General features: G+C 45.8%; 10 protein-coding genes across 11 annotated transcripts; 6 read left to right on the top strand and 4 right to left on the bottom strand.

Moving 5' to 3' along the window:
* Positions 1–638: 638 nt before the first annotated feature.
* DFL_000393 (uncharacterized protein) lies at positions 639–2,276 on the top strand (the record flags this gene model as incomplete). Its single annotated transcript, XM_067632938.1, has 4 exons — positions 639–1,220; positions 1,298–1,563; positions 1,631–2,066; positions 2,139–2,276. The coding sequence occupies 4 exons, from the start codon at positions 639–641 to the stop codon at positions 2,274–2,276; spliced, it is 1,422 nt and encodes a 473-aa protein (XP_067494926.1).
* A 1,838-nt stretch (positions 2,277–4,114) lies between these two features.
* On the top strand, positions 4,115–5,062 carry DFL_000392 (uncharacterized protein; the record flags this gene model as incomplete). The annotated part of the gene is made up of 4 exons (XM_067632927.1): positions 4,115–4,140; positions 4,213–4,466; positions 4,548–4,698; positions 4,795–5,062. 4 exons carry the CDS (start codon positions 4,115–4,117, stop codon positions 5,060–5,062), a joined length of 699 nt encoding a protein of 232 aa, XP_067494925.1.
* Positions 5,063–5,830: 768 nt separating this feature from the next.
* On the top strand, positions 5,831–6,869 carry DFL_000391 (uncharacterized protein; the record flags this gene model as incomplete). The annotated part of the gene is made up of 2 exons (XM_067632915.1): positions 5,831–5,952; positions 6,014–6,869. 2 exons carry the CDS (start codon positions 5,831–5,833, stop codon positions 6,867–6,869), a joined length of 978 nt encoding a protein of 325 aa, XP_067494924.1.
* A 1,330-nt stretch (positions 6,870–8,199) lies between these two features.
* On the bottom strand, positions 8,200–8,553 carry DFL_000390 (uncharacterized protein; the record flags this gene model as incomplete). The annotated part of the gene is made up of 2 exons (XM_067632904.1): positions 8,200–8,458; positions 8,525–8,553. The coding sequence occupies 2 exons, from the start codon at positions 8,551–8,553 to the stop codon at positions 8,200–8,202; spliced, it is 288 nt and encodes a 95-aa protein (XP_067494923.1).
* A 262-nt stretch (positions 8,554–8,815) lies between these two features.
* On the bottom strand, positions 8,816–9,600 carry DFL_000389 (uncharacterized protein; the record flags this gene model as incomplete). 2 transcript variants are annotated; one of them, XM_067632892.1, is made up of 2 exons in its annotated part: positions 8,816–9,410; positions 9,461–9,600. In XM_067632892.1, 2 exons carry the CDS (start codon positions 9,598–9,600, stop codon positions 8,816–8,818), a joined length of 735 nt encoding a protein of 244 aa, XP_067494922.1. The 2 variants fall into 2 exon arrangements, with proteins under 2 accessions (XP_067494922.1, XP_067494921.1); XM_067632891.1 differs by having other exon boundaries at positions 8,816–9,390; positions 9,461–9,521.
* A 969-nt stretch (positions 9,601–10,569) lies between these two features.
* On the top strand, positions 10,570–11,838 carry DFL_000388 (uncharacterized protein; the record flags this gene model as incomplete). Its single annotated transcript, XM_067632878.1, has 1 exon — positions 10,570–11,838. One exon carries the CDS (start codon positions 10,570–10,572, stop codon positions 11,836–11,838), a length of 1,269 nt encoding a protein of 422 aa, XP_067494920.1.
* Positions 11,839–13,085: 1,247 nt separating this feature from the next.
* On the top strand, positions 13,086–15,088 carry DFL_000387 (uncharacterized protein; the record flags this gene model as incomplete). Its single annotated transcript, XM_067632867.1, has 5 exons — positions 13,086–13,183; positions 13,257–13,295; positions 13,364–13,563; positions 13,640–14,608; positions 14,673–15,088. The coding sequence occupies 5 exons, from the start codon at positions 13,086–13,088 to the stop codon at positions 15,086–15,088; spliced, it is 1,722 nt and encodes a 573-aa protein (XP_067494919.1).
* Positions 15,089–16,369: 1,281 nt separating this feature from the next.
* Positions 16,370–18,223, bottom strand: DFL_000386 (uncharacterized protein; the record flags this gene model as incomplete). Its single annotated transcript, XM_067632856.1, has 6 exons — positions 16,370–16,483; positions 16,556–17,010; positions 17,081–17,105; positions 17,169–17,413; positions 17,478–17,862; positions 17,939–18,223. 6 exons carry the CDS (start codon positions 18,221–18,223, stop codon positions 16,370–16,372), a joined length of 1,509 nt encoding a protein of 502 aa, XP_067494918.1.
* Positions 18,224–19,726: 1,503 nt separating this feature from the next.
* DFL_000385 (uncharacterized protein) lies at positions 19,727–20,375 on the bottom strand (the record flags this gene model as incomplete). The annotated part of the gene is made up of 2 exons (XM_067632844.1): positions 19,727–20,227; positions 20,349–20,375. The coding sequence occupies 2 exons, from the start codon at positions 20,373–20,375 to the stop codon at positions 19,727–19,729; spliced, it is 528 nt and encodes a 175-aa protein (XP_067494917.1).
* Positions 20,376–24,285: 3,910 nt separating this feature from the next.
* On the top strand, positions 24,286–24,827 carry DFL_000384 (uncharacterized protein; the record flags this gene model as incomplete). Its single annotated transcript, XM_067632833.1, has 2 exons — positions 24,286–24,292; positions 24,385–24,827. The coding sequence occupies 2 exons, from the start codon at positions 24,286–24,288 to the stop codon at positions 24,825–24,827; spliced, it is 450 nt and encodes a 149-aa protein (XP_067494916.1).
* Between the last annotated feature and the right edge of the window lie 2,071 nt (positions 24,828–26,898).

The following is a 26,898-nucleotide window of genomic DNA, read 5'->3' as shown; positions in this document are numbered from 1 at the left end:
GGTCTCTCGTGTGGCCATTTTCCGAAGGTCACAGTAACTTACGAAGAATAGCTCTCCGTTTAAAAATGGGTACATTTGCAAATAAGGCTAATAGTCGAAAGGCATTCTAAAGCATGTATTTGGCTATGATACGCGTATACGTCAGATTTCGACGGGCTGGCCTTCAGCGGATGGTGTGAATGAGCGCGGATACAAGAACTAATCGTTCTTCGAGTACGGCCGAGAAACCGTTGCTGGAGAATTCGAAACTCGAACTCAGTAGTGGGAAGATCTTTGGAATATGAGTCCTAGGCAGCTCGTATATAATGCCGGGAAGCCATTCTCGGGAACTCTAGGTCAGGAGCTAGATCTCCAGCTGAAAGCCCAGGGAGACCGTCAGCAACAGGAAGGCCAGAGAGAGATGTTTAGGATCTCATTGTTCGGCCTTGCAATTATCGCGCTTTTGGCGAAATCACTATCAGTACCTGTAACCCGCTACATTTGTAACAATAATATTTTTCTTAGCGTGGTGTGGCTCACGAGGTATATATTCCCTTTAATTAACAACAACTAAAACACCCACGCTCGACTTGACAACTTTCCGCATCGCTTGGTTTCTTGCACAGTAACTAAATACTTATCTCGCAAAAGTTCCCCTCATGGCCACATATCACAGCCGTATAGGGGCTTGGCTTGATACTATCCCGATCTCAAATACTATCCCAATCTCTCCCCTTCGCCGACGCCTAAATCTCGCGGGCCAACATAAGGAAATCACCCCTGTGCCTGAAATTCCGACCCCACCTACCAGTCACCCGGCCGCGGACAGCAATAGCGGATTCGGACGACAGAATTATACGGTTCATGACGACGAAAGGACCCCCCGCGTGAACCGAAAGCGGCCATGCTCCAGGTCAGATGATGGCAACGACGGAGGTCACTTTAGTGCGCTTTCATCCATTCACTACGCTTCCAGCTCATCGACATCGAGGCCGAGTACATCATACGGCGATCAATCTGACGGCTCCAGCTTCATACAAGATGAAAGCGACAGCAAGGCGAGTAAGAACGTACGGGCCATCCGCGTTGGACTTTCCGAGGATCTCGATGCGCCGGTGCTATTCACAAACCTTACGGAAATATTTAAACGGGGGTACAACATCCCGGAAGATATATCGAACATAATACGGTCACTCTCAGAGGCACGCCTGAGTTCGGAGTTCGTACCTATATCTCTGCAAGTAAGTCACGAATGCTGATTGCTATGAATCGATTGTTATCTCGAAGCTTATAACTCTAACCTCACCTGGAATTCAAGAGCTCAATGCCGGCCCTGACTCGCTACGAGACATTTCCATCTTACGTGTTCACACAAGATGCAATCCCCGAATCGCACGCGGCTGCCCTAGCCAAGCATGTCAGCCAGTTGGCAAAAGACGCAGCCAAACGTTTTCTCGAAAGTGAGGACGAATCAGGCTGGTACCCTATTGTCGAGCGAGTCCTCGCATTCGATTATAATACTCTTCCAGAGCCAGATCGCCTAATGGGCGAAGACCCTGAGCCTGCGATCGTAGTCAAAGAAACGTATGCCAACTCGACTTAAAACGTATCAGGATTCTTCTATGTATATCAAGCTGATCAGCCGGTGCAGCCAAACGAAGAGGTTCCGACGAAGACTTTTCCACACCCCTAAAAGAACTAAGAAAGTTGACTTTGCCCTATTCTTTAACCCAAGGGATAGCGCCTGGTCAGAGTTCTACGCCACATGGAAAAGATTCGATAGTGCGAACAAGAAAACTCTTTCGCCCTTCCACGATTCTTCAGCTACGAATGCTATCCTATGCGCATTAGTCGAGGTTAAGAGCCCAATAGGGAGTTTCTTCGATGCTCAATTGCAGGCTGCAGAAGCTTCAATTGCTGCTATAAATCACATGGTAGCTGTTCGGAACCGGGTCCTGGAAATAGAGCTCAGGAACGAGTCTGCAGAATTGGTTGAGCCAATACCTCTGAGACCTGTACCTTTTCTAGTGGTCATCGGCCACCAATGGTCACTCCATTGGGCCTATCGCAACAGCGACAACAAGACAGTAGGATTGCATGCGTGGTGTTTATTAATTTTTATGTGTATTGGCTAACACCAGTCACCGGACAACGTTTAGTTCATCATAGGCCCAGTATCAATCGGCGATACTTCGTCGTTCCTAGGTTGCTTTAAAGTCATGAACGCGATACTGGCACCAGTTGATGGACCGCGGCGTGCCGTTTTACCGTCCTATCATTGGGTTCCTTCGGACTAGTAAACGACGTGTAGGCCTGAGGTGGTTTCTAGGGTTCGGATTTTGCCATGTTGGTGATCGATGTGTTCGCTCTATGTGTATATCCGTTTTGTTAGTTTTGTAAGAAATCGTATATAGACTGGCTCAAGATATCAAGGTAATGCACAAATGTCACAAGGCAAGGATGGTTGCTAGTGTATATACAGATTGATACTTAAACTTTTGCTTGGCTTCTAAATGCATAGCAGCGAAGGCATGCGATTAAATAGACAATGGCAAAAGGAAATAGCATAGTTGAACGGGACAGGAGATAACCCTGTGAAGTGGACAAGACGTAGACAACCGAACCGGTCAGCACATGCCTTCCCACGGCTGTACTGCCTGTATGGCCAAATATACTATACAGGATGTATGCTGCTACAGGCCAGAGTGCAGCGCAGACAATATAACAGGGATTCCCTTGAAATTAGCTGCAGTTTGTCCTGCTGCATCGTCCCGCGACAGCCATATGAGACGAAATCCCATGATGATTTCCTGAAGCTCTGACTTGAGCTAAGCCGGCGAACATCAAATGCCCCGTACTTTGAGACTGGTATTTCTGGCCATTCAAGCCGGTGAATTCGCGCGAATTCGCGAAGCGCAACTATTAAAGTAACATCCGTTGTAAAACGGAATCAAGTAATGCACGCCATACCAGGGTTTTGACAGGTCGAGACGGCTATTGATAATTTAATCAGCCGCCAAGTCGCCAAGAACGCCCTATGTATTCTTTGGGTCTTGCTGGGTCCGAATTCTGGAATTCTGGAAACAGGCTAGAAAGTGTAATGTTCGCTTGGTTCCACGATTCAACAGATTTCGGATATACCTTCTAGTATACCTGCCCAAGAAACAGTCTCGAGGCCAGCCGCCGCGCCAGCATCCAATCAACCAACCAATGAATCTTTAAGTTAACCCTATGTCCATATGGTTGCCCAGATCTATAGAGTCCCTATCACTTGCTAGCATCAATGGGTCAAGCACTTATAAATTATATTTTTTCTCTCGAGCAGGTCACCCGAAGGGTATACTCTAATGTTGCAATGGAATTTATGTATATGCATCACTTATTCATGAATTGGCGATATAAAGCCGTATCATGATGACTTGATAACAGGGCCGTCCCTTCAAATCTAAGAAATTATCTAATTCAATAGATAGTAGGGCCTAGGGGGGTTACGAGACTGGGCCTAGGGCTTCCAGAGAGAAAAGATGGTTAGAATACCCTTAGAGCCGGCCTGCGCTTGCTTGCCTCGCATCATGTGGCTGCCTGATACAGTTCAATCTTCGCCCCAAACTGCGGAATGCTTCACTCCTACCTAATATAAGAGCGTGCGATGGGATAAGGGTTACAACCATAATAACATCCCGGTGCTTTGGATTTGAATAGCGTCCGTCACAGCCATCATAAGGTTTTTTGCTTTTGCACACTCTACTCCATCTTCTCTTGTGTTCCTATCGCCTTCTTTCCAGTACTATCTCATCATTACTTCCCCCAGACACCAAATCCAAATCCCAAGACCACAATCCTCTCCTATACTGTGAACACTAATCCCGTCTCTACCGCTCCCGTCTCTATCGCTCCTATCTCTTGCTCTCCCCTCTCTTGTTCTTCCACAACTCTATTATTAGTCTCCCATCCTCTGTTTCGAAAATCAACGAAGTAGTTAATCACCTTGTGGAGTTTAAGCCGGTCTCCTACACTTCCCACTCGAAGAAGTTCAAGCATCATCGATCGAAAGCTACCAATAGACAAACTAGAGTTTATATATCTATCACTTCTCTACTTCTGTCGAACCTGCATATATAACGAACCTGCAAAGATGTATTATTATAGGGAAGGAACCAAGTAAGAAAACCCATCGCATCCTTTTCATCTCTCCATCCAATCGACGAACTAACAAGCCCTCGACATTTCAAGATGCAACTTCGGCCCCTTAGATTTCGCAATCGGAATCAAAGGGGCATATGGCACCACAGCCTTTGCCTGCTACGTCAACCGTGACGTCTTCTTAGCTCTTGCTCCAAACTTCGAGCAGGATGTCGACCACCAGTCGGTAGTTTGGGGAGAAGAAATCTCCGAGTTCTGGCTCCCGTTCGATACCGGGAAAAAAGAGCTTCTAAGCTCTTTTGCTACTTTCATCAATGAAGGTACACTTGTCCCCAAGTACGAGCGTTTGTCAAAATCAGACACTTTTTTCTTTCTCTATAATTTCGCCGATGCGATGGGCTGTTAGCCGTTAAAACGGTCTATAGTAATTCGTATGAAGAATACGATTGGAGAGTTGGTGCAGGAAATCAAAACCTCGCACAGGGGGCAAAACTGCATCTTGGAATCTGAAACCATGGAATGGCTGAACGCCTCTTACGAATGCACGACCGAAGCACAAGTCAAGGAATTCAAGATGTGGGACATGGTCCAAGCTGCCATGGGAAAGGATCCATAGATCAAGTTAGCAATCTTAGGGCTAAAAGTCGAGAACCACTGGGATTGCAAACTCAGAACCGAGATATATGAAAACGTGCAGCTCCTTGGACAACATGATTCGGTGATAGGATACTCTCAGGGCCAAGGTATCCATTCTAGTCCAGACCACATCGACACCGATACCGAAGACGATGCCAACGGCTTCGAGGACAGCGTTATCAGTAGCGACGATTTCTACACAAGAGACATAGATGAAGAACATGAATTTGTCGAAGAGACCAGAGACCGTGTTATGTTTATGGACATCACCTCCTATAAAATGGACGAGAAAGTTCAGACCTAATAATACCTGGCATGTACGCCAGAAGCATGTATCTAATGTTCCAAGGTTTTTTATATCGATCCACTTTGCTAAAGATAGCATCTATCTCCAGCAGGGCACATATGGGGTTTGGCTACTACTCTATCGCAAGTCCGTGAACCGGACTCATGTATATAGCTTATAGGAAGAATGAATACCTTTCAAACCCTTATCAGAAACGGCCTGAAAACTGCCACTCCGTATATTTCTCAAGACAAACCTATATTGTGTTTACCTCACCACGGCCTCCATCGAAGTTCAATTGTGAGAATTTGATTCTAGTGCTGAGAATTCGAAAGCAAAGTTGGATCCCATTTTGAGGGAATGGCACCAGCACTTGAGTTCAGCCACAAGCCACATAACAATGTCCGAAGTGCTGGTATAGAATACCTAACATCATGATACTTCACGTTAAAGCTTTCCGATGATCTCATTTCGCCCTACCACATCTATTCCATCTACACTGTCACATTAAATTCACGCATTCACGATAAAATATTTTTCCCGTATTATATACAATGTCAAAGGAGTCTCCTCTTCTGCAACGCTCTTCATCACTTTTATCAATCCTTCGGTCACCGGTAGGTTCATCGAGTTTCCTTCTGAAGTTTCAACCAATCCTCATCGCGTCCTATCCACTAACCTTGCATCCTAAAGGAAATCTACCAGAGCCCCGATTCTTCGAGAATACGGAACAACAAATTAAGCCGTAAGGCCAATCGAGACGTTTACATACTGGAGGGTATCATCATGAGCCCCAAGAGACGCATCTGTATGGATCCTCCGCAGCGTAGCAATCCGACGACACCAGACACCTCTCTCCTTCTCGCGGAGAATGTCAACCTAACTACGCGTGAAGAATGTATCGAGCTGTAAGAGAAGCTTCAAATATTTTGGTTAGACCGGATCATCCTAACAAATTGTTGCCATCAGATGTTACCGAATGGATATATTCTCCGATGTCACTTTCAGGGTTGGCGATCCGACCACCGGCCCGTTCAAGATCTACAAACTCCACCGTCTCGTTTTAGCCGGCCAATCAAGCTATATGTGCAACTTGTGCGTCAAATACACGGATTCGAATGAAACCATTGATCTCCCAGAAGTCCAACCGTGCATCTTTGATCGCATCGTGAAGTGGCTCTACAAAGCTAAACTTGGAGACAAGACCGAAGATATGGCTGTCATCGCCAAAGTCTACGAGGTCGCTACCAATCTCAAGATCAAGGAGCTGGAGACCAAATGCTTGGACACTTTGACCCAGATCCTGGAGCGCGAGAAGACGAAAGAGGAGAAGGGAGAAGTTTCCATCCTTGATGAGATGCTCACCAAACCAGCCCAAACTCCAGGAACGAACCCTACCACCGCTCCAAAGCCACTCGTTAGGAGCAACACAGAAGGCACCGCTTCCACCAACCGTCGTGAGTCCAAAACCAAGAGCTTCTTCAAAGGGGTCATGGACAAAGCTACCACCCAAAATAAGGATGCCGGTAAACAGAAAGAACCAAACAAATTTTCAACTCTTTCTTCCTCTTTCTTGAATCGTGCCAAAATCGAAGTCCGAGGTGACCAAAGAGCTGCCTCCCAGCCGCTTCGAGCCTCGATGATCAGTCACCCTTATGGAGCTTCGCACCTCGTCACAATTCCTTATCCCCAGAACCCTGGGACCATGCCGTTACCTACGGATGCTAAGGATGTGACCAAACCAACCGCTCGAACTACTGAAAACCCAGGTTCCCCCAAGACTATCAAAAAGGGCTCTCCATACCGCAACTCTACTGCCTTCTAAACCTGAGTTTTTCTTTCAACCTACCACTCTATTTTTGAATACTTCTCTTATCACCTAATAATTTGCAGGAGGTAATGACCTTGTGTTCAGCGTTATCCAACCGAGATAAGAGAAAGATTCACTGTCTTGTTTTTTTTCGTCTTACATGTTTCGTTAAGACCTAAACTGATGTATTATCCAGGGTATCTGTGATACACTCCTTCGATATCTTTTAACTCGTCGTGGAATTACACAAATAACTGGAATTAAACTCACATTTGAGGGGATAAAAGACTTTCTATTCCCCGGACTCGATACTCTCAATATCTTTATCAACAAAATTAAAACATTCAGGTCGTACAGGATTCTGCAGGTACCTTCATAAAATTAATGTACAAAGATAAGGGTGGTTATTGTAAAGATCTAGGAAAACCGAGGGTTGATCTTCTTCGTTTCGCTGCAGGGGGGCTACTTTAAGCCGAACAATTTGGGCGACCTTTCTTTCGTCGCTGGATCCAAGCTCCCGAAAGTTTCTGTCGAAATGCAATATCAGTGAGATCATGAGTTTCTGGGATCTCGCTAGGTTGATGTGTGAGAAATGAAATTACATTTCCTCCGGTTCCTCGGCACTACCAATTGCAATTGCTAAACAGTCCCGCGATCTTGAAAGATTGAGCCTACCTGTAATACCATTATGGTTGGTTTCCCCTCTGTTCCGTCCAAATCTTCTTTACGGCAAATGCAAAGGCTTGTATTAATTCTATCAAAAACACTAGGTGTCTTTGAAGATCACTTGGCTGCCGAATCAAATTGTTTTGGATTCAACCTTTATTGTTTTAGATCTTTCTCTTACAGGTTCCTTTAACGCGGCGGATTTGACACACACCCGCATTTACATCCCCACATGTACCCTACCAAATCCCAAACTACCGCTAAGCAGCCCTCATACTCCACAAACAAGAACACTTCTCCCTCGCCATAACCCCAACCTCCTCTGCCACCAACTCCATTAATTCCAAAAATTTTTGATTCCGGTCCGGGGTATCTCGTAGGTCATACACCAGATCTCGTACTGCCTGTCTGTCCTTCGTCGAAAGTAGTACATGAATCAATCCATGCATCTTAATCCTACCGTTATAGTTGTAAACTTGATTGATATAGGCACATATCGCATCGGGATAGTATCAACACCGATTTCAGCAGCCTCTTTAAACGGTAGAACTTTAGCATGATGGACAAGCGACTTTGTCAACTGCTCGCCAAGCTCGAGCGTAAGCCTTCCGATGCCGAGGGTATCGGCTGCATGAAATAGGTCTAGCGTTGCAGGCCAATTCGCGAGTTGATCCCGGGTCTAGGGCGATAGGAATGTGGTGCGGAATTCTTTGTAGTACATCCATCCGATTACACGGTGGAGTGTTGTTTTGGAATCGCATGGTACGAGGACTTCGGGTGGAGCATTGGTTCGGCGGGTGGTTGCGGCGGTAGATAGGAGTCCGGAGATGAAGGTGGAGTACTGGGTGACTACGGCTTTGTGAACTTCGATTCTGACGTTTCGATTCTTGTCCCAGACGAGAGAGACTTCTGGGGGCGTGTTATTTTTGCTGTACTCTCTAGTTTGAAAGTCAGTTAGTAGAGATACAGGGCTGGATGAAGTATGGGGTCATTGGAGTACTTACTCGACTAAATCTTCCCAATAATTCTCCATTGCGATATCGATAGATCCGAGTTAGTATAATTCTGCGGTGAGTTCTATAGGGTATATACGCAATCGGAAGGATTTAGGTAAGTACCTGATAGCAGGTGGTATTGTCAAAGAAACATCGAAATACCTAAGACTCGTCGTGAAAATAACGAAGAAAGTAAGGTGTGCGATATAGATATTCTACGACACTATATTAATTGCTTCAATAGGCCATACGCTGACTCCTGAATACGTTCTAAACTTCTATTAAAAACATTTTGAATCCCTATACGGTCGAATATACAGCCACCATAGTATCATTAAAAAATCCGGGATGACAATCCTCAACCTCCTTAATAGCATTGATAAACAGTCCCATCTTATGCGACTCCCTCAAATTCTCCAAATAAGCATTTAGCCGTACAGTGTCGATTTCCCCACCACATTCATAAAGCCTACACATCAAGTCCACTTTCTTCTGTTCATCCGCCGCGGCCTCTTCCACATCTTCTTTCCAACTGTTGCATTTCCAAATGTAGTTTTGCGTTGCCTTCGTAATAATATTTATCACCATTGGAATCTCTAGAAAGTCCGCTGCATTCAGTAAATTCAAGGTTATTTCGTATCCCTCATCTGAAATAATATCCGTAGGCAGATCCAAATGAGCGTCATAGAACCACCGTATTAACCTTGTCATGCTCTCGGCATTTATTTCCGGTAGCCTGACTAAATGCTCGACACCTTCTCGGAAATGCGAAGTTGAACATGCTGCCTTGAAGAACTTTGATTTTGCGACGAATAATTGGCCATGGACCTGAAACTTTTTTCCCTCTTCGCCGACTAGTACTGTGAGGTCCGGGTCTGCATTTTGGTAGGATGTGCTGCTTTGTTAACGAGAGAGTCCGTTACAAAGTTTGGGATATGAGCTTACCCAGTCGTCGTCGCCTCCCCTGCTGTCGCCAGCGCTCCACCGACGTCATGAATATCCACATCGAGATTCTGGCGTCTTCTTGACCTTGGAGCAGGTCTTGTCCAGGGGAAAATGAAGTCCGTGATCGTCGATCTAGCCATGGGTAAGGATCAACCCATCCGGTTTCAAAGCGGACTCGATTTCTAGGTGGCTAAATATCCAAACTCGTGTCGGCTGCGCAAAATAAGGGCAATGTAATGGTTTCGCATCGAAAGGAGCTGTGGGAGCGCCAATACCTACGGCTTGGCAACGAAGCAACACAAAAACTGCAACAATGTACTTTTGTGTTGTTTACGTTTCCCAGTCCGCCGTACAGCCGCGGCTCCATTCAATTATAAGTTAAGGTTGGAAGAAGATCCAAGGAAGCGATCTCCAAAAGAATTCTGGAGCTAGTAAAGCTCCGAAGCCTAAAGCCGGGATACTCGCATGTGGGCCGGGTTAATATTCGATAGGTTTTCTATTACGGGACGAGTTTTTTGTATGTTTCTTGGAGAGCCTCAACGGTTATCGGATTAACATGTATTCAGTTAACATTTCCTCCATATCAATTAATTAATATGGAGACGCAATCTAGTCTATCTTCATCTTTGCGCCGAAATGATATGTCGGCGTACAATATACAAATTGAACAAATTAAACCTGACCTTATTGGAAATGGGTAGTTAATCTTTGGTGTACGGAGGTACACCGAGAGAAATGATATTCCATATCGTCTTGCAATTACCCATACAACTGATCATGTAACGTATCAATTTCTTCGCAGGTCTTCAGGCGGGTACCTGTGCCCCCATGTGCAAGCCCTGGACCTTCGCCTTGGCGTCAATCCCGCCAAGTCGTCTAATCTCTTAGCATCGAGACGCCTATCTCGCTCGCAGCCACAATGCAATGCCCCCTCGGGATTCCACCTTTCTCTCTCGAAGTCAACTGTAGTAATAAAGTAAACAACTCTGTCGGAGTTTTCAGGACCATATCATCCCATACTCTCCATAAAGGCAGGGAAAATGTCGAGTCAACCTAAAAACACGGCTCAGATGTCGGCGGCTATGCTCTTGACCTCAGGTATATACGACATGAAGTTGATAAATCCCGCGCTATCCGCTGCCTCTACGTCGTCACGGAGCAACGTGGGCACCAAAACTAGCGACCCGATGAATCCCGCCGCTATGACCTACTTCGAAAACGTAGATAAGTCGGACTTCCAACGATATCAAAAGGCAAAAGAGCGAGAAACTTCATCATCAATATCGCGAAGCAGCCTCGGAGGACCGTCGTCTAGATCCAACAATGAAGAAAGAATAACACCGAGCATATCACGGTCACAAGAGAATGCGGTACCAACAAGAGGGAATTCGAAGATTTCGGAGTCAGAAACAAAACGGAATGTTGGCTTGGCTCAATGGGGACCGGGCATGAGATCGATACTCGAACACAGTTGTATCCTAGCCGAACGACATTCGTTGCCAGAGCACCAAGCCCGGCAGGCGCCACCCATGGCTCGGTCCTCCGCCTTCACACCAGAGACTTGGGAGGCCAAAAAGAAATCGCTAGAAGAGAGTATGCAGAGGGCGCAGAAGATGATGCAAAAATTGCAGGCGCGAACTCAGAAAACAGAGTTTCCAGCGGAGTTAGAAAGCACTCCGATAACTAAATTACCGCATAAAGGCAAATTAAATAAAGCCGTAGCGCCTTCGACGTACCCCCCACAAGAACTCGAACAGAAACCCCTTCCCGCGAAGCAACCTGCACAGGTTTTGCCGGAAAAGTCTACAGGGCCCGAAAATGACCCATACTTTAATCCACGAGCGGAGTTCCACCTCCAGGAATGGCTGAACGAATCCGATAAAGGGGATCTAGTCACAGCGACCGAGCATCTTGCAGTGGTCGAGAACATGATAGTCGAAAAATGGGGCTCCATTAAAGCCGCACCGAAAAGATACATCAGCACCTTTTTGACTTGCAAGATTATGAACTTAATCCGATACAATCAAGACCAGGAAGCCTTACAGCTCGTCAAGTACATCGAGCCCGTATATCAAGATCAAACAAAGAGAGAATATTCTGGTAGCCATCTCGTTGCCGAAATTGTACTTTACATGCGGTTAAAGGAATGGGATAAGGCGAAGATGAAGTGTGCGCGGTTTCTACAACCAGAGTTTCTGGAGGACCTCGGTCCGAAAGCTCACCCTGCCGACCAAAGTTTGGGTTTTTGGCTCATGTCGAAGATATTAAAAGATAGCGGGAAACCGGTGGAGGCAAAATTCTATAAAGCGCAGGTTAAGCCGGGTTTGTCTGCTCATAGTTGGTACAAGTGGGCGGATCAATGCCTGCGCCAGCGATAGTTATACCTCGGTTGGGACACCGGTACTATTGGGAATGAAACGATTCTCCCTAGACTCCCCAAAAAATATATATTCTTGAACCTCACGATACCACTACACCGATCTATCAGAAAGAATGCCATGAAACCTTGTAGTGTAAACGTTGACATAGAATCTAATCGATACGGGTTATCGTCAGCGACGTCTGATAGTTCTCTCTCGATATGCTCAACTGAATATCTAGGTAGTTCCTAAAAATGATCCCGGCCATCTTCTAGGGGTCCTAGTGGCAGTGAGTTCCTCCGACTTCGAGGACTTTTCAGAGCATGCGGATCGCATAATTTCCGGAGAGTGATCTGTCGCTAGGACTCGATCATATCTGGAATTTCAAGTTAGGTGGCGACTTTCGCTTCACTCAGAAACTTAGATGCAATTATCATTGATCTATTTGTTCCTTGAAGCTCAAGCTTGACGTAGCCGAAGTCGCCAACTTCCTATCTCATAATCTGGTATAGTTTCGAGACCAGATCCGATAGATATCGGAGTACGTGTGACGTATGACGGTTTTCCGTACGTTCCTGGGGATGTTGATATCTCGAACGATGCCATGCGTGTCCTCGAGATTGTATCGGGCACGAATGTAGCCTGACTTGCAACCGACGGCTGGGCGATGAAGTTGCTCTCTGGACCGAGATCCGATAAAGCGAAGTCCATGGCAAAAATGCCAGCGACCCCACTAATTTCCAACTTTCTCCGTACGTAAATTAGTCGGAGCGATGGAGCCGGGGTAATAAAGCTTACAATTAATGAATTAATACTATGTTAGCGGGTATAGGAGTCCCGACAAAAGGGTCGAAATATAATTACAAAGATCTCGAGGGGATCTAGTACGGACTTTCAAATTTCGAGGAATTCTCACTGCTATTTAAAAAGGCGCCCGTTAAAAAGCTACGAACTTTCGAGCTTTTGTAAAGTTATAGACGTTATTCGCATCTGAATGATATAGGTGACGCCACATTTAGCCACTCAGGTGGCGTTATATCACTAGCCACTTCTTCCACTGTGGCTGATGATATTCCGTATATATGTCGATACAGCAAACAAACAATATAATTGATTACAAGAACGATTCGGCCGGCTACAGGCCCGCCACCGTTAATCGGAAGTTCCATTCGCAAGAATTAAGAATGAAGGGACGGCACAATCCGTTCGGCAACCTGCTGGTCCCAACAACCTCCAACATGACAAGGGTGTTGCATGATCAAACGATGCCTGAAGGATCGATGCGCAAGGCTGGAGAAATCAAGCTTCTATCAAGATCCAGAGCTTTAGAAGCTTCTAGCCCTATCTCTCACGACATGGTCTCGTTTATATATTGGTCATAATAGGGTTGTTATTCTTGTTACCGACTGAAATATCAGGATACACCGCTGCTCCAGAGAGCGTATCTACGACAGGGACTTACCGACGGCCAACACGTGCGTATTCACAACGGCCACAAGAATAACTGTGTTTCCAAACGGCCTAGATTTACTAACTTTACCAGCCTCAAGATGTTTTCGGTCGCGAGAGATATTAAAGAAGGTCTCGAAGATGATGTTACCGAAATCCTTGTCAGCGGCGTGAAGGCGCCAGCCGATTTTACCGAAAATGTACCCTTAATCGAGGGTATACGGATAGTATCATCCTACAACTGGCTAGCCGAACATGAAGCCGATTCCGAGATTCCGACCATTCAAGTACCCGGTATGAACTTCCAATATCTCCGCGTTCAAATATTCTAGTTTAAGTTCAGTATGTTTATAACCATCGGGAGTGTTAGGCGCCCCACCAATCCTCCACCTCCCCCCCGGCCGTCCCCCCTTACAATTAAAACCCGACACAGGCCACTATTTCATCGACCAAAACGCCTCCCGCATGAAAGGGAAATCCGGGTTAATCCCTGGTCTCACGGCCTGCCACGCCTGTGAAAAGAATTTCAAAATAACGGATTACGATGTCGTCACAGACCGCAATAACTTGATCAAACTCTTCGAATTAATCGAATTATCTGCAGTTGGGAATAAAGATCCGACAAAGCCTGCTACTTCAACACCATGGCGAGCGCCGTCTATTGAAGCGGCTGCGGCTAGGAGGGCTAGAGGTGGATCTCGTCCCGTACATCCGTTCTTTCAGCAACTAGGTCCTGGACATGGCAGGGGGATCAAAAGTATGGATCGGAGGGCGGAGGCTACGCGTATTGATGTTGATATGGTTTCTGGGTATGATAATGATACTGGGAAGTATATCTACGACGATAGTTCAGCCAAGAAAACCTTGGTGTTGACAAGATGGGAGCCTCAAAACGATGAAATAATCGTTTCCTCTCGCGACTTCAGAGGGTTTGGACATTCTTTCCTCACAGAAACACGTCAGTTCCTCTCTTGCGAGGATGGGAGGGTAATTCAGAGAGGACCGAAAGATGTTACGGGATTTCATTGTCTAGTTGAGTATAAATTGTTTGGGATGAAGCTGTTGGTGAGGTATCATGCGGATGCATGCGATATGACGAGGGAGGAATTCGTCAAGTGGATTTCACAGGATGCGTTAAGGGATCTCGAGGAGCCCGACACTCAGTCGGAGTATGATAGCGAAGACGGGAGTGAGGATCCGGACAGAACACCCTATGAGTCGCCAGCAACGGATACATTTGACCTATTGGACGCATTCAAAACGTTGTCCGTCAAGACCGAACAAACGAGTAACGTGCCTACGAAGTTGCTGTCGAGTCTCAAGTCAACGAGTGCAGATGGTTAGTTTTTGCCTGGCCCCGACGTCAATTTCTACTCAGTCGTCATAACGCATTTGCAATATAGTTAACAACCCCGATACGATAAGCCTACCACAAATCCCCATGGACATCATCCACACCCCCAACACCATTTTCCCCGCCCACAAAATCCTCCAAGTGAAAACCCGGGGTAAACACACCGGCCTAAACCGAGAAAAGCTGTACATACAGCTATTCTTCAGCCAGACCCGGAATGTATTCGTTGCATACCATACCCGAGGTCTATTCTCGGAAGCCGAGACATCGAAAGAAGATATCACGGAAGGAATGGCAAAATGGGCGAATGACAATAAGGAGATACTGAAGAAATTGATTTCACTATTCCAGGTGATTAAAGACAAAGTTGGGGAGATTGGAGGAAAGGGAGCGCTGGAGTTTGTTTTGAAGAAGAAGGCTAGCGATGATCCTGTGGCTCTTGAGATTCGGGGGAGGAGTGATTAGATGATTGCTTCCCCGTTGTATTGTAATTTGGTGCATCGGGGCCCCGGAGGTCTATTTAAGATCTAATTTGGCTTTGAAGTTTTAGTTTGGGAAATATCTAGGATTACGAAGTTACCAATGACATGAAGATGAAAATTCCCTCAACCACGTTCGCATTGAGCAAATCAAAAATGATAACGAGGCAGCTTATAAAGAAGCACTGGCCTTAATGACGAATTTCAGAGGCCCCTTTCCGAGGAAGGGTTGGAAGGAGAGCCCGGTGGCTCCGAGACATCCTAGTTACTCGATACTGGATCAATGGCAAACTCGAGGTTATTAGGGGCAACGGGCTGGCACCCGTGTTGTGTCTGAACTAGGAGAGCAAAGACGCCAATCAGCACCGTTATCAGAAGAAATACCCAATCAAGGAACGAAGTGAATGAAATAGAGATTGAAGAAGAAGGGCAGGCGGAAATCCAAGGCAATCAAATTGACGACCAACGGAATGCCGATTTGATCCGACAAGAAGATGCCGCATACCAAATGGAGGAAAGAATACCCATCGATCTAAACATATATATATATATATTCTCATGAAGCTGTTGTGGTGGATATAGATGGTTCAGCGAATGGGAGGTGGAAGCATAGGTATGGTTACACGTGATCTGTTGCATTCTTGTTCTCAACACTTCTTGGCGTTCTGGTTTCTATAAATCGTTCTCGCCGCAGTCATTCTTTTAGACGTCTCTTTGAAAACAAGCAAGGAGTCTGGCACTTAGGCATTCAGTTATTTTTATCTTAGTTACACTATTGCATGTCATCCTGTCGTTTATATTATTTACAATACAACCAGTTTCTACCGTCCAAATCATACTATTCTCTGCATAGCTGATGGGGCAGCTAGACTGCTGCTTGGCTCCTAGACTCCATACCACAACCTCACACTGTCAATTATGATAACCCTCAATCATCGGCAAGTGTATCCGATTGGATACAGAACTCTACAGAAGATAACCAAACCCCGAGTCAGAAATCCTAAATACAGAAAATCAGTTGATCCAACAAGAAGAACAGCAACAAAAATTTCAACAAAACAAAATGATGGCTCCTATGAATATGCAAAACCAGGTGGAAGATGAAGAGGATTGAGGGTAGCGATCGTATTGCTGAAGAGCTTTTGGGGCCCCAGAACTCGAACAGATCTAGAATCACATTTGATATATATGTATCAGCCTCACAGGAGATGGGTTTGCACTATCTTCGAGTACAGAGCGCTTGAATTAATATTACGCAACAATATTTCTATACCGCACAATCCGCGCCATTTCTACTTGTAATGTAAACGTCCAAACCCGTCTGTCCCACAAACCACGAATTATGGATCTTAAGCCCTTCATTCGGCCGGACAAGTCGAAACTATCATAAAAGGAATACGTTAGAATAACGAGAGATACCGTGTCAGCGTAATTTTTGGCCAGGGCAACTTACATCATACCGCATAGCCAACCACGGCACAATCTTATAAATCTCCAACAAACTGATATTCTTCCCAATACAAGTCCTCTTCCCACTCCCAAACACCAAATACGACCTTTCCATATCCGCCTTCTGCTCTTCGCTCGCCTCGATCCACCTTTCCGGTCTAAAAAATTCTGCATCTGCGCCGTATACTCGTGTATCACGGTGAATAACCCATGGGTTACATCCAACTATCGTTCCTTCTGGGAGGAATTCGCCACAGAGGTTTACACCACCCGGTGGGACGATGCGTTCCAGGAGTATGCCGACTGCGGGGTGGAGACGGAGGGATTCTTTGATTATGGCGCCGAGGTAGGGGAGTGAATTTGTTTGGGAGTATTTTGGGATTGTGGAAGGGGAGATGCCGGCTACCGAGAGTTCGGTGCGGAGGGCATGGAGGGCTGCGGGGAATTTCATGAGGTTGTCTGTTTTATATTAGTATGAGTGAATCAAATTCTATACGTATCGAAGATACTCAATAAAGATAGAACCTACACATAATGGCACGTAAAGAAATCGCCTATTCGTAATGTTTAGCCTCGATTACTTCCTCGTATATCGTATATCAAGTGTATGTGCTTACCGTCGTATCGCTTCCCGCAAAAACATTCGCGGCAGCCCACCCTATAACCTGTTCCCTCGGAATCTTCCCCTCATATTTATCCGCCGCATCCAAAAACTTTGACAGAAAATCCTTTCGATTACTGCTATCCCCCTTTTCCTTCTCCCGAAGCCGTTGTTGCATACAATTCAACGCAAAACTTGTAACCGGCGAAGTTGGATTCCCTTTCCACCAAATTCGGATCGGGTTCTTCATCAGGAAGTGATCTACGCAAGCCGCCAATATCAGTGTCAAAATTCTTCTCACGATGTAGTTCCCGCAAGACCTTACCAAGGAACGGCATCTGCCCAATCACCGCCAAATAATCCAACTGCGACTGCGTCCCCTCAATAACCCCATCAACATCCTTCCCCTGCTCCAAAAACCCCAACCGTCTGCTAAACGTCATCTCGCCGACGACATCGAATGCCGTCCAATGTAGCCATTCACCCAAATCGCAGGGTTTATCCTTATCAACATGTAACTCCTCTAATCTCCGTTGCAGGACTTGTACGGTACTATCGACGTACGGCTCGTAGTCTAGCAGAGTACTCATGGCGTATGCATGTCCAATGGGACGTTTGAGGGTTTTATGTAACTCTTCTGAGGTTACATCGAATACTCCGAGCACCTCCTTCCCAGCGGCGATAGGACGGGTGACCGGGTAAAACTTTGACTGTATATCATCCCCGAAACCACTTTTTAGCCAACATTCCATCCAAAAGAGAAGAAAAAAAAGCTCTGGGAGGTACCTTCTGAAATAGCTTCGTAATCCCATAAATAGTCTTAACCTCAGTCGCAACTCCGACAGATACACAATTCGGTCCGATCCTAACCAGATCTCCATGTTTCTTATGAAGTTCTTGGTGAATAATATCCGGCCTTCTACTTAAATTGGCTTTCAACCTCCATGCATTTGTAAACGATGCGATGAAGGGACCGGGGATTCTACGGAGATGGGGTTTATATCTAGTACATAATAATTGTAGGAAACCGAGGAGGGGAGCTATAGCGATTAGGATTAAAATGAGAGCCATGGTGAGTTAGTCAAACGGTTGACCGAACTGAAGAAGAATTTTTGGAGTTATTTTGGAATTCTTCTTCGACTCCCAGGAATTTGCACTCCGAAGGGGGAGGGGCTTATTATTTCATATTCGTTCCGTGAGGATATCTGGGGTAGATGTAATCAAAGCCTTGTTAACCCCGGATTTTAGAAGTGCGGGGTGAAAGGTGGGTATTCCCCGCCTTGAAGCTAGTCGAGAGTGGTTAGTAGAACCGTGGGTTTGGGTTATTTTCTGGGCTAGATGGGGACTCCCTGCTGCGAGATATGTACTGTATGATTGGTAATTTATTAGAGAGCTTCGGGCCGAGGGATTTGGAGAGGTGTTCGGAGTTTGGGGAGCCATAATTGGATAGTTGGTACTGATAAGGCTAGGTGGGCAGTCGTTTTTAGGATGCTTCAGCGCTTTGGCGTAATTGTGTTGATTTTTGTCATATAAACTTCGTCACTCAGCGCTTGAAGTGCAGAGTTGTTCTAGAGAGTCTACCACGAATAGACGTGTAGTTTTACAAAGGACTTCGTCGCAGTATTTAGTAGCGGGTTGCTTTCAAATATCTATCAAGAGCGCTTGGGCTCGAGGCTAGGGTTGCCGTTCTCGCAGCTCTTCAAGAACGGTTTATACGGCCGGGGATCGTATGTTCAGGAAATGTACTGTAATCACTGAATGTACAGCGCTAGGTAATCTTCACCTTATCACCGTTCTTCACTTATTGGTGGCTTCGATTAGCTTTACATACAAAAAGGTGGTTTGATAGGTCCCATGAGCAGAGAACTCTTATCTGGACGCCAGCGAACTAGGTGGAGCATTTATGCAGATTGCAAAAGAAGCTAGGTTTTGAAATTCCGCTCGAGGTTCCACATTATCTTGGAGAACGTTTAGAGAGCGAGTGCTCGAGCACCGAGGTTTTCAAGACATGTTCACTATGGCTAGACAGGGCACAATAGAGAGCCAACGATGTCGATGCCGGTCGAGTTTTTTGCAGAAGTGGTTGTTTCCAAAATGCAATATAACAAATATGTCAGCTTAACGCAAAACCTTCAACGTAGTCATGGCGGGAATGGTCGGTGTTTCAGAATTTACAAAGATTTATGAAAAGACTTCGCTATTGGTCAACTTGGTAAGCAGACGTCGTTAGCTGCGAGTGTAGAGTACCGCTGGTAAAGCCAGCTCCAGACAATAAGGGTAACCGGTTATCTAACTTCTAATCGTATCACGACCGAATCAATTAAATCCCTTGAGAGTCCTTGATTGTCCCGAGGGTGGGAGTTTGCGAAAAATATTTCGGCGTTGATCGGCAACCATAGCGGTATGAGCGTAGATCTGTGTTTGAGGTGACGGTGGTGATGCGAATCCATTTAATGTGTTTTCGAAACAAAGATAGGGGCCATAGGAGCACCAAAGGAAACCGTTCTAAGTACATATTAAACCAACAATAGACAGCTACAGTATAGCTATCGATTCTAGCATAAAATGGGCAGCTCAGTATGCCCCAGCTTCTTCCTCTCGAATAACTGGCAACGGGTCATCTAACATGCCACCGGGGACTTCATTACGGCCATTCTCACTAGCAGTCGAGCTATCACTCCAAACCAGCGTCGAATTAGAATCCGACAATTGACCTTCGTCAGGAATAATAGGAGTCCCAGCTCCATCAGGATTATTCTCAACACCAGTACCTTCCATCAACGTTCCCTGACCATTCACCATGAATCTGACATGACTTGGCAAAGCGACCCAATCACCGATACTCTCCGGTAGGTGATCGTATTTAATACCAAAATCATTTGTAGATTGAAGGAAGTACGTAATGTTCCTGTTGTACATTTGGATATCGATGAAGTCTGCTTGGGAGATGGTGGATTCGACGAGGAAGTCGTTGCAGGGGTTGCAGGGGGTGGGGTCCCAGCTGGTGGTGTAGCGGTTGCAGCGGCATATCGCTAGGTTTGCGAGGAGGTCTGGCGTCGGTTCTGGGTGAGAACACTGGGGAAGGTATGTTAATTCGGGCACGGGTAGAAGCTCAGCAACCCCTATGAGGAATAGACGTTCTGTGCGAGAGCCGAGGGGCGAGGCCTAGGGTCCGGACCGTGGTCAAACAACTTACCCGACCAATGCGGATATTCCAGCACATATTCTTAATCTCGGGCCTTCCTTTGGCCTAAGTTAGTCTTGCATGCAGCTTTACTTAGATAGATGATATTAGCTAGGGTGCTAAGAAGACATGAAAAAATTCCTTATATGAATAGGATACGCGAAGCTTGGGGTACGAGGCAATGAATCTGACTTGAAGTTGATATTGTCGTTGCAGCAGATAGGTACCGGGCGCGGATGTGACAACAGGTTTGCAAGCTACCCCGGCCGAGTTAGCGAATACACATCATCTCGTGTAACCAGGCCATATAGAAATGGGCCGATAGGCTGCGACCGGGAATACCCGAGAACTGGTATACTTACGATGCAATTGCGATTCAGGAAACCGAATACCTGTGATGTTGATTGTCCAGGCTCACCTTGTAAGGTCTAGGGAGAGCTTTGAGAGGTGTGAAGGAATCAGTCCGATGTAGGTATCCAATATCAGCTCCTTTGTTAGCAAGCTTAATGTGTAAGAAAGTGAAAAAAGCGGTTACCAGGTTCTAAACTTGTTCTGCATATACTTGCATTTCGGTATCTCAATGTATAAAGGAGATGAAAGGCGGCAGCCGTTCAAACATGTCAGTTACCACAAATCCATCTTACCATTATTGTTGGATTTTGCGTGAGATGTCTTGTGTTTGGTTGGGCATAATACCTGGTGAAACAAATTTAAGGCTTCGAAATGCCGGTAGCGTATATCGCCTATGCTCCTGCTTGCAGAGAGATCAAGGGCATTGATATTCCCCCAGCTGATGTGAAATAAGGCACCGAGATAAAAAGTCGTGTCATAAACTCTGACCTGAGTAGAATACAATATTGTAAGAATGTATCTCTGGTCCGGTCTCGCGCCAAGAGAAACATACATCTGAAGCACTTTTTTGACCAATATAGAATATGAACCGCCCCGAGATCCTCCAAGGGTCCCACTGACCAGGTCTGGGTACGAGACGAGGCCATATCTAGGAAAAAGGTAATTCGATTAGTATTAACATTGACGGCATTCCCAATCAATTTATCGAAGTTTCAACATCAACTTCAAATCGGAGTATATATCTCGGGACGAGCGATTTTTGAATCGATTGTCCCCTTTCCAACTCCTCCTTTCACCGTATAGAAGCATAGCCTAGACGCCATAGAAAAGAGCAACTTCATCCAAAGTCCCAGTGTAGAGAATATCGCTTCCCGTAACGACCATATTGGATCTAGGAGACTTCGACAATAAACTAATCCTCCGTGACGCTGGAAAGAAGACCCCATCGGACACTAAAATGTGCTGGACAATTTATCACTGCATCGTAAGTATCAGCCGAGTCCCAAAACAATTCTATCAAACAACCAGCACTAACATCGAAGACATAAACCAAAGTGCACCCACCCATATCCAAGACCCTCCGTCTCAGACGCCTGCCATTGCGACATATACCGAGTCAGTAGCTTAAGGACAAAATGCCTGGTCTGTCAGGAATTTGACCTGACGGATGACAGAGAATACGATAGAGAACGTTGGAGGCGACAAATTGGACGAAATGAGTTTATTACGGAGTGGCTTTCTTGTGGAGGTAGTGGAGAGAGATGGTATGACGAGTCGCTGTTTTATAATCGGGGGTAGATTGCATTGATCTAGTGGTAATGGGTGAGTCCTAGCCTAACAACCAGAAAGCCATATATCAATGAATGCCTGTTTTAGTTTTTATATCATAGAATATCTGCTATCAACTTTGGATACTTTGACAAACAGCCAGAACGTTCCAGCCCCAAGTTTGTAAAGAGTGACCAGTTGAGATACTTTGCTAGATTAACAACAATGTTGAAGTTAAATCTTCCATCACCAGGCAAACGGTTTACTCCATACCGTGGTAAAGACGCGCAATATAGACAATTTTCATGGGACAAGTACTCGTGATCGCGTTATATGAAATATTAGTCGAAATCTATACTCTATAAGACGACAGGGCGAGTCGCATTTCCTAAATGCTGGGTCGGTTCCTCCTCTTGGGATTATGATGCCTCTGTGTCTCATATGATGATATAAATTACTCTCACAAGTACACTAGCTACTTACGTACACACGCGTCATATATATTAGCGGGGGCTATCCCTGTGAGAGTTCGAAAATATACGATATCCGTAGGAATGGTACGTCCAGTAGATGGATGACCTAACTCATATTCGTCTAACGCCTCAACGATGCCTGGTACTCCCCTGTCTCACAGCCCGACAATGGCAACCTAGCTCCACTAATGATTCGTTTCGCATATTAGAAACTAGGAAGATAAGACTAAAAGTGGTCAATCCTTCGGAAGCATAGTCACTGGGATTACCCACCGGATCTCCCAGAAGACGAAGGAAGGGACCAAGGATGCAGGGTCACTATTGAGATCCATGACCAAACGTGGATCAAGAGCAAAAAAAGTAGCGGCGTCAGAGACACGGCGCCACACCGGTCGGCACAGCTATCATGATTCTGCGAAAAGCGTACCTATCCCCAGCTCTGAGATCAATTGGGTGAAAAAAACAAGGTCGGGAGTGGCGGTAATACGCACTTGGCCGCTCCGAGGGGGGTAATCGCATGAAGGGGATGACTCTTCGTGCGATCACCCCCAGTTACTAGCTTTGCAAGCTTTCGTAAGGAAGATAAAACGGAAGGTGCCTTAAGCCAGAAGGAGCCCGAAGCTAGAGACTCGCCAGTATAGGGTATTTTGCTATGAGGTCCATCTAAACTCATATATTATCTGCTTTCCAACTTCTTTGGGAAACTATGCTACAGTCGGCGAATATACAGGCCATCCTTACTTAAGCAAAGGGCGGTCCGAAGAAGATTCCAGATTAACATACTTCCGTCTGGTCCACAATTAGCCGCTACGCAACCATGTCTAGTATCAAGAATCCCACTCGCATAAATCCTTACACCTATCATATTATGATCCACGTGGTCCTGCGTCTTTAAGACATGGGATATCCTCGTCGATCCCTCTGCATCCGCTGAAACATTTAAGGTCAATAGGTCCAAGCGCACGGGTTGTGATTTTGATGCCGTCTTCCTTACGTATGCTTTCCGCAATATTTCTTAAGCACCCGTGTGTTAGATATGTTCCGGGTGCCGTGTTAAAGGCAAGGATTAAATGGTCCCTAAGAACGGAAAACATCCGAATGTCCCTTACCATTCCGTGTATTAAGGGTAACATAAATCGTATGAACGCCATCCCGTCCAAATAAATAGTCCGATAGAATTCTAGAAAGCAATACCTCCAGTATTATCACCGTGCGCGCGCACGTGTACGCTCGCCGTTTCCTGTTGAGAAACGTTGAAAAAAGCATTGGGCCGGAACATGCCGCCGTCGTCAAACCCAACATTTATAAATGCTAGGACACCTCGATCCCCGCAATTAAACCACCTCCTGTATATTATATTGGAATATTAATAGCAGGTGACCCAATTTACTACTCTCGATCCCTGAAATTCTCCTTTCCATATATTCTCCTTTTATATTGTGCTGGTGCGGCGTTAGATTAAAATAGAACGTGGACTATAAATCTAATGCCGAGCAGCTAAATTACCACGATTAAAATCCCGAACAAACCGGTTGCAAGATAAGGCCGCAGAATTCAACATGGAAGGAAGCTATCACGACATTCCAGACACAATCAGGCTGTTAACATTAACGCGGAAGAAAAGACTATACTCACGTTTTGCGGATATCTTCAATATCCGATGGTATCCCAAATGGCCGGTCGATGACATTTACAACACCAGCTCGTGATATTGAAATCAACAATCACCAACCTACCTAACTTCAACAACGCCACCTCCCTCGCCATTACCTCTACCGTCAATCCTTGACATCTAGTACCCCGGCCCGAGGGTATCACTTACACCATCCCTACGAGTAAAGCTAATAACGTTCAAGATGAGCGGTAATTATCGATTCCCTGTCCTCCCTGCCCTTACCATAATCACCCAAACAAACCTACTACCAATACTCGAAAGCTAATCATCCCTCTATCAGACACCATCCAATCCCCTAAAGAAAAGAAATCCCTAAAGTCCTACTTCACAGCCTTCTCCCGCAAATTCTCCCAGAAGACTGTCACCAGCGCCCAACACCTCGCCCGTTCCGTCACAGTCTCACGCTCAAAGTCTACTAAAAGCAGCAGGAAGCACAGTAACACCACTACTACTACCACCAGCACATCCATTGCTTCGGTCTTTATCCCCCGTCGACAATCAGCACAGGTCAACGGAACCCCTGCGCCACGTCTTCCCAATATTGTTTACCGAAGCCCGGATGCGGATTTCATTGAGAGTCATATGGAAGCTAAGATTAGGAGTATCGGGGCTAGTAATGAGAGTGGGAAGGGAGAGGAAAAGGAAGAGGTAAAGGAGAAGAAGGATAGGATGGAAGGGTATACGATTCGAATTATTGACCCTAGTAGCAATAACGAAACCTGAGAGATCACTGTTTGTTTGGAAGAGGATAAAATTTGGTACTTGAAGATCAATGATGAAAAGAAGAGATAGGTAGAAGTATGCACGTCGATAGACTTTTTGGTATCTCTAAATGGACCCCGCGATAGATTGCCGTATTCTTTGTACGTCGGATTACTACCATGCATACGCTAGATGGGGCTATATAGCGGGCTATGCGGGTGAACAGGTGGCCTAGTATTCCCACGCTATAGCTTCAAATTATGTACCTAAAATAAATAAAGAGATAGACAAGAAACAGTAGTAGCCCTTTATCTGCTAGAATAACTACCCGAAGACAACACCTCCTTCTAACCATAACCCCTAAACGATCTCGGAGATTGCTCATCCTCTTCACGGCTATAAGATCCAACACCAGAGCTCATGGTCTCCGGTCTCTCGTCGCTCCAAGAAGGACCCTCTAGCAACCTGCTCCTTTTCTTTCATCGTATTCAAAACTAATGCTTTGAATTTCATATTTTCGTCAGTCTTCGAGTAGTAGCTTCTTCTATTTTCGTCTAAAGGAATAGTATAACAGGAATCGGTTCCATTGCATGTTTCAACATCGGGGGATGGCCGGCCTACCGCGTGCATGTTCCGCAGCAACCTCTGGAGGAACTGTGAAACCTCCACTCTTTCTCCGCCCGAAGCTGAAGAGACGAGTTACGCCCACGATACCCTGGTGAGGAGTTGGGCGATGGAGTGACGCCGATGCATTGTGATGAAGAGATGAAAGCTTACGGATCCAATTCGATCCCCGGCTAGGCCATTCGATATCGGTAGTAAAAGCGGTTTCGCAATCAAGGCCCCGGGGCTGTAATTTGATGTACCCAAACCCTTCAAAAATTCCATCCAATAGTCAATATCGTCAAGAAATCGAACTGGAGTAGTTCACTTCACACGGGCCACAAGATCAATATGTAATACCACCCAAACTCTCGAAACCCGAAATATACCAACAAACTACACGAGAAAGGAACTTTCAAAAATCCCCGGAAATCCCCACAGAAATACTTTTCCACCCTGAAATACTTGATTCGTCGATAAGCTGACGTCGGTCCTCCTCGTCTTGCAAGGGTGTCCGAAAGTAGAGCTTCCTCGTCGCCCATTTTGGGATCCCGGGAACGGACTATTCCACATCCGTCGATCCCCGCCCGACATGGGGTGTTAAGCGAGATGTGTTGTCACGGATTGTGGTATTTTTTGTGTTGGGTTCCCACCGATGCTTCGGCCTTGGCGGCTGACACAGACACTGGGATGGCCAAACATTCAAGACTATTATGTTATACCACCAATCTATTGGTATGCGCTGGATGTTATAAAATCCCCTCCTCCCTTGTCTTTATCCGGATAAACCTCCTCAACCCACCCGATCCCCCCACCGGTGCCTTCACAAAAGGAGAAGGGGAAAGATTACTATAGAATAGTCGAAAGTCATGACGATTCTTGAATATTGAATGCCATATGGGTTGTATAATTAGGTATGATGACACCTCGCGGGATGTTGGTGTCTGTCCGTCACAGAAATCGACCCGCTTTTGGAACTATAGAAATTAAAAATCTTTGGGATTTACGGTCGTATGTTACAGTCAACAGAGACTCGAATAGCGTAAGATGTGATATAGCCACTGAATATACACCGACGGAACACAATAGCCAACTCGTCGAGGTTCGTGGTGATTGTTGGATATTGGATTCCACGTAGGTACGATCTCACTTCACCACATGGCCGCCTACACCTGTCGCTGGAATCTTTCCATTTTTAGAGATGTTAAAGTCAAAGATCATTGGGACATCCGGACAATATTTGACAACCGGTTAGACAGCCCATTTTGTAATAATAGAAAGTGCTCCAGAATCAATTTACCAGGAACAACCTATCGATCCATAAGGTATCGAAGGGCTTGCCGGCCATCTTGACGCTCGAAAAATTCGAGATCTGTAGTCTTGGCAAGCATGGAAAGATCCTCGTCATTCATCCAGCAAAATGATTGGCTGGCGAAGTTACAGAAGTAGTAATTGACCGACGGGTTACACGAGTTCCCGATTTGGCCAT

Source organism: Arthrobotrys flagrans, assembly GCF_004000055.1.
Source record: "Arthrobotrys flagrans strain CBS H-5679 chromosome Unknown unitig_15, whole genome shotgun sequence".
NCBI classification, from domain to species: domain Eukaryota; kingdom Fungi; phylum Ascomycota; class Orbiliomycetes; order Orbiliales; family Orbiliaceae; genus Arthrobotrys; species Arthrobotrys flagrans.
The sequence above is the reverse complement of the archived record's forward strand: the minus strand, read 5'-3'. Positions and strand labels throughout refer to the sequence as shown.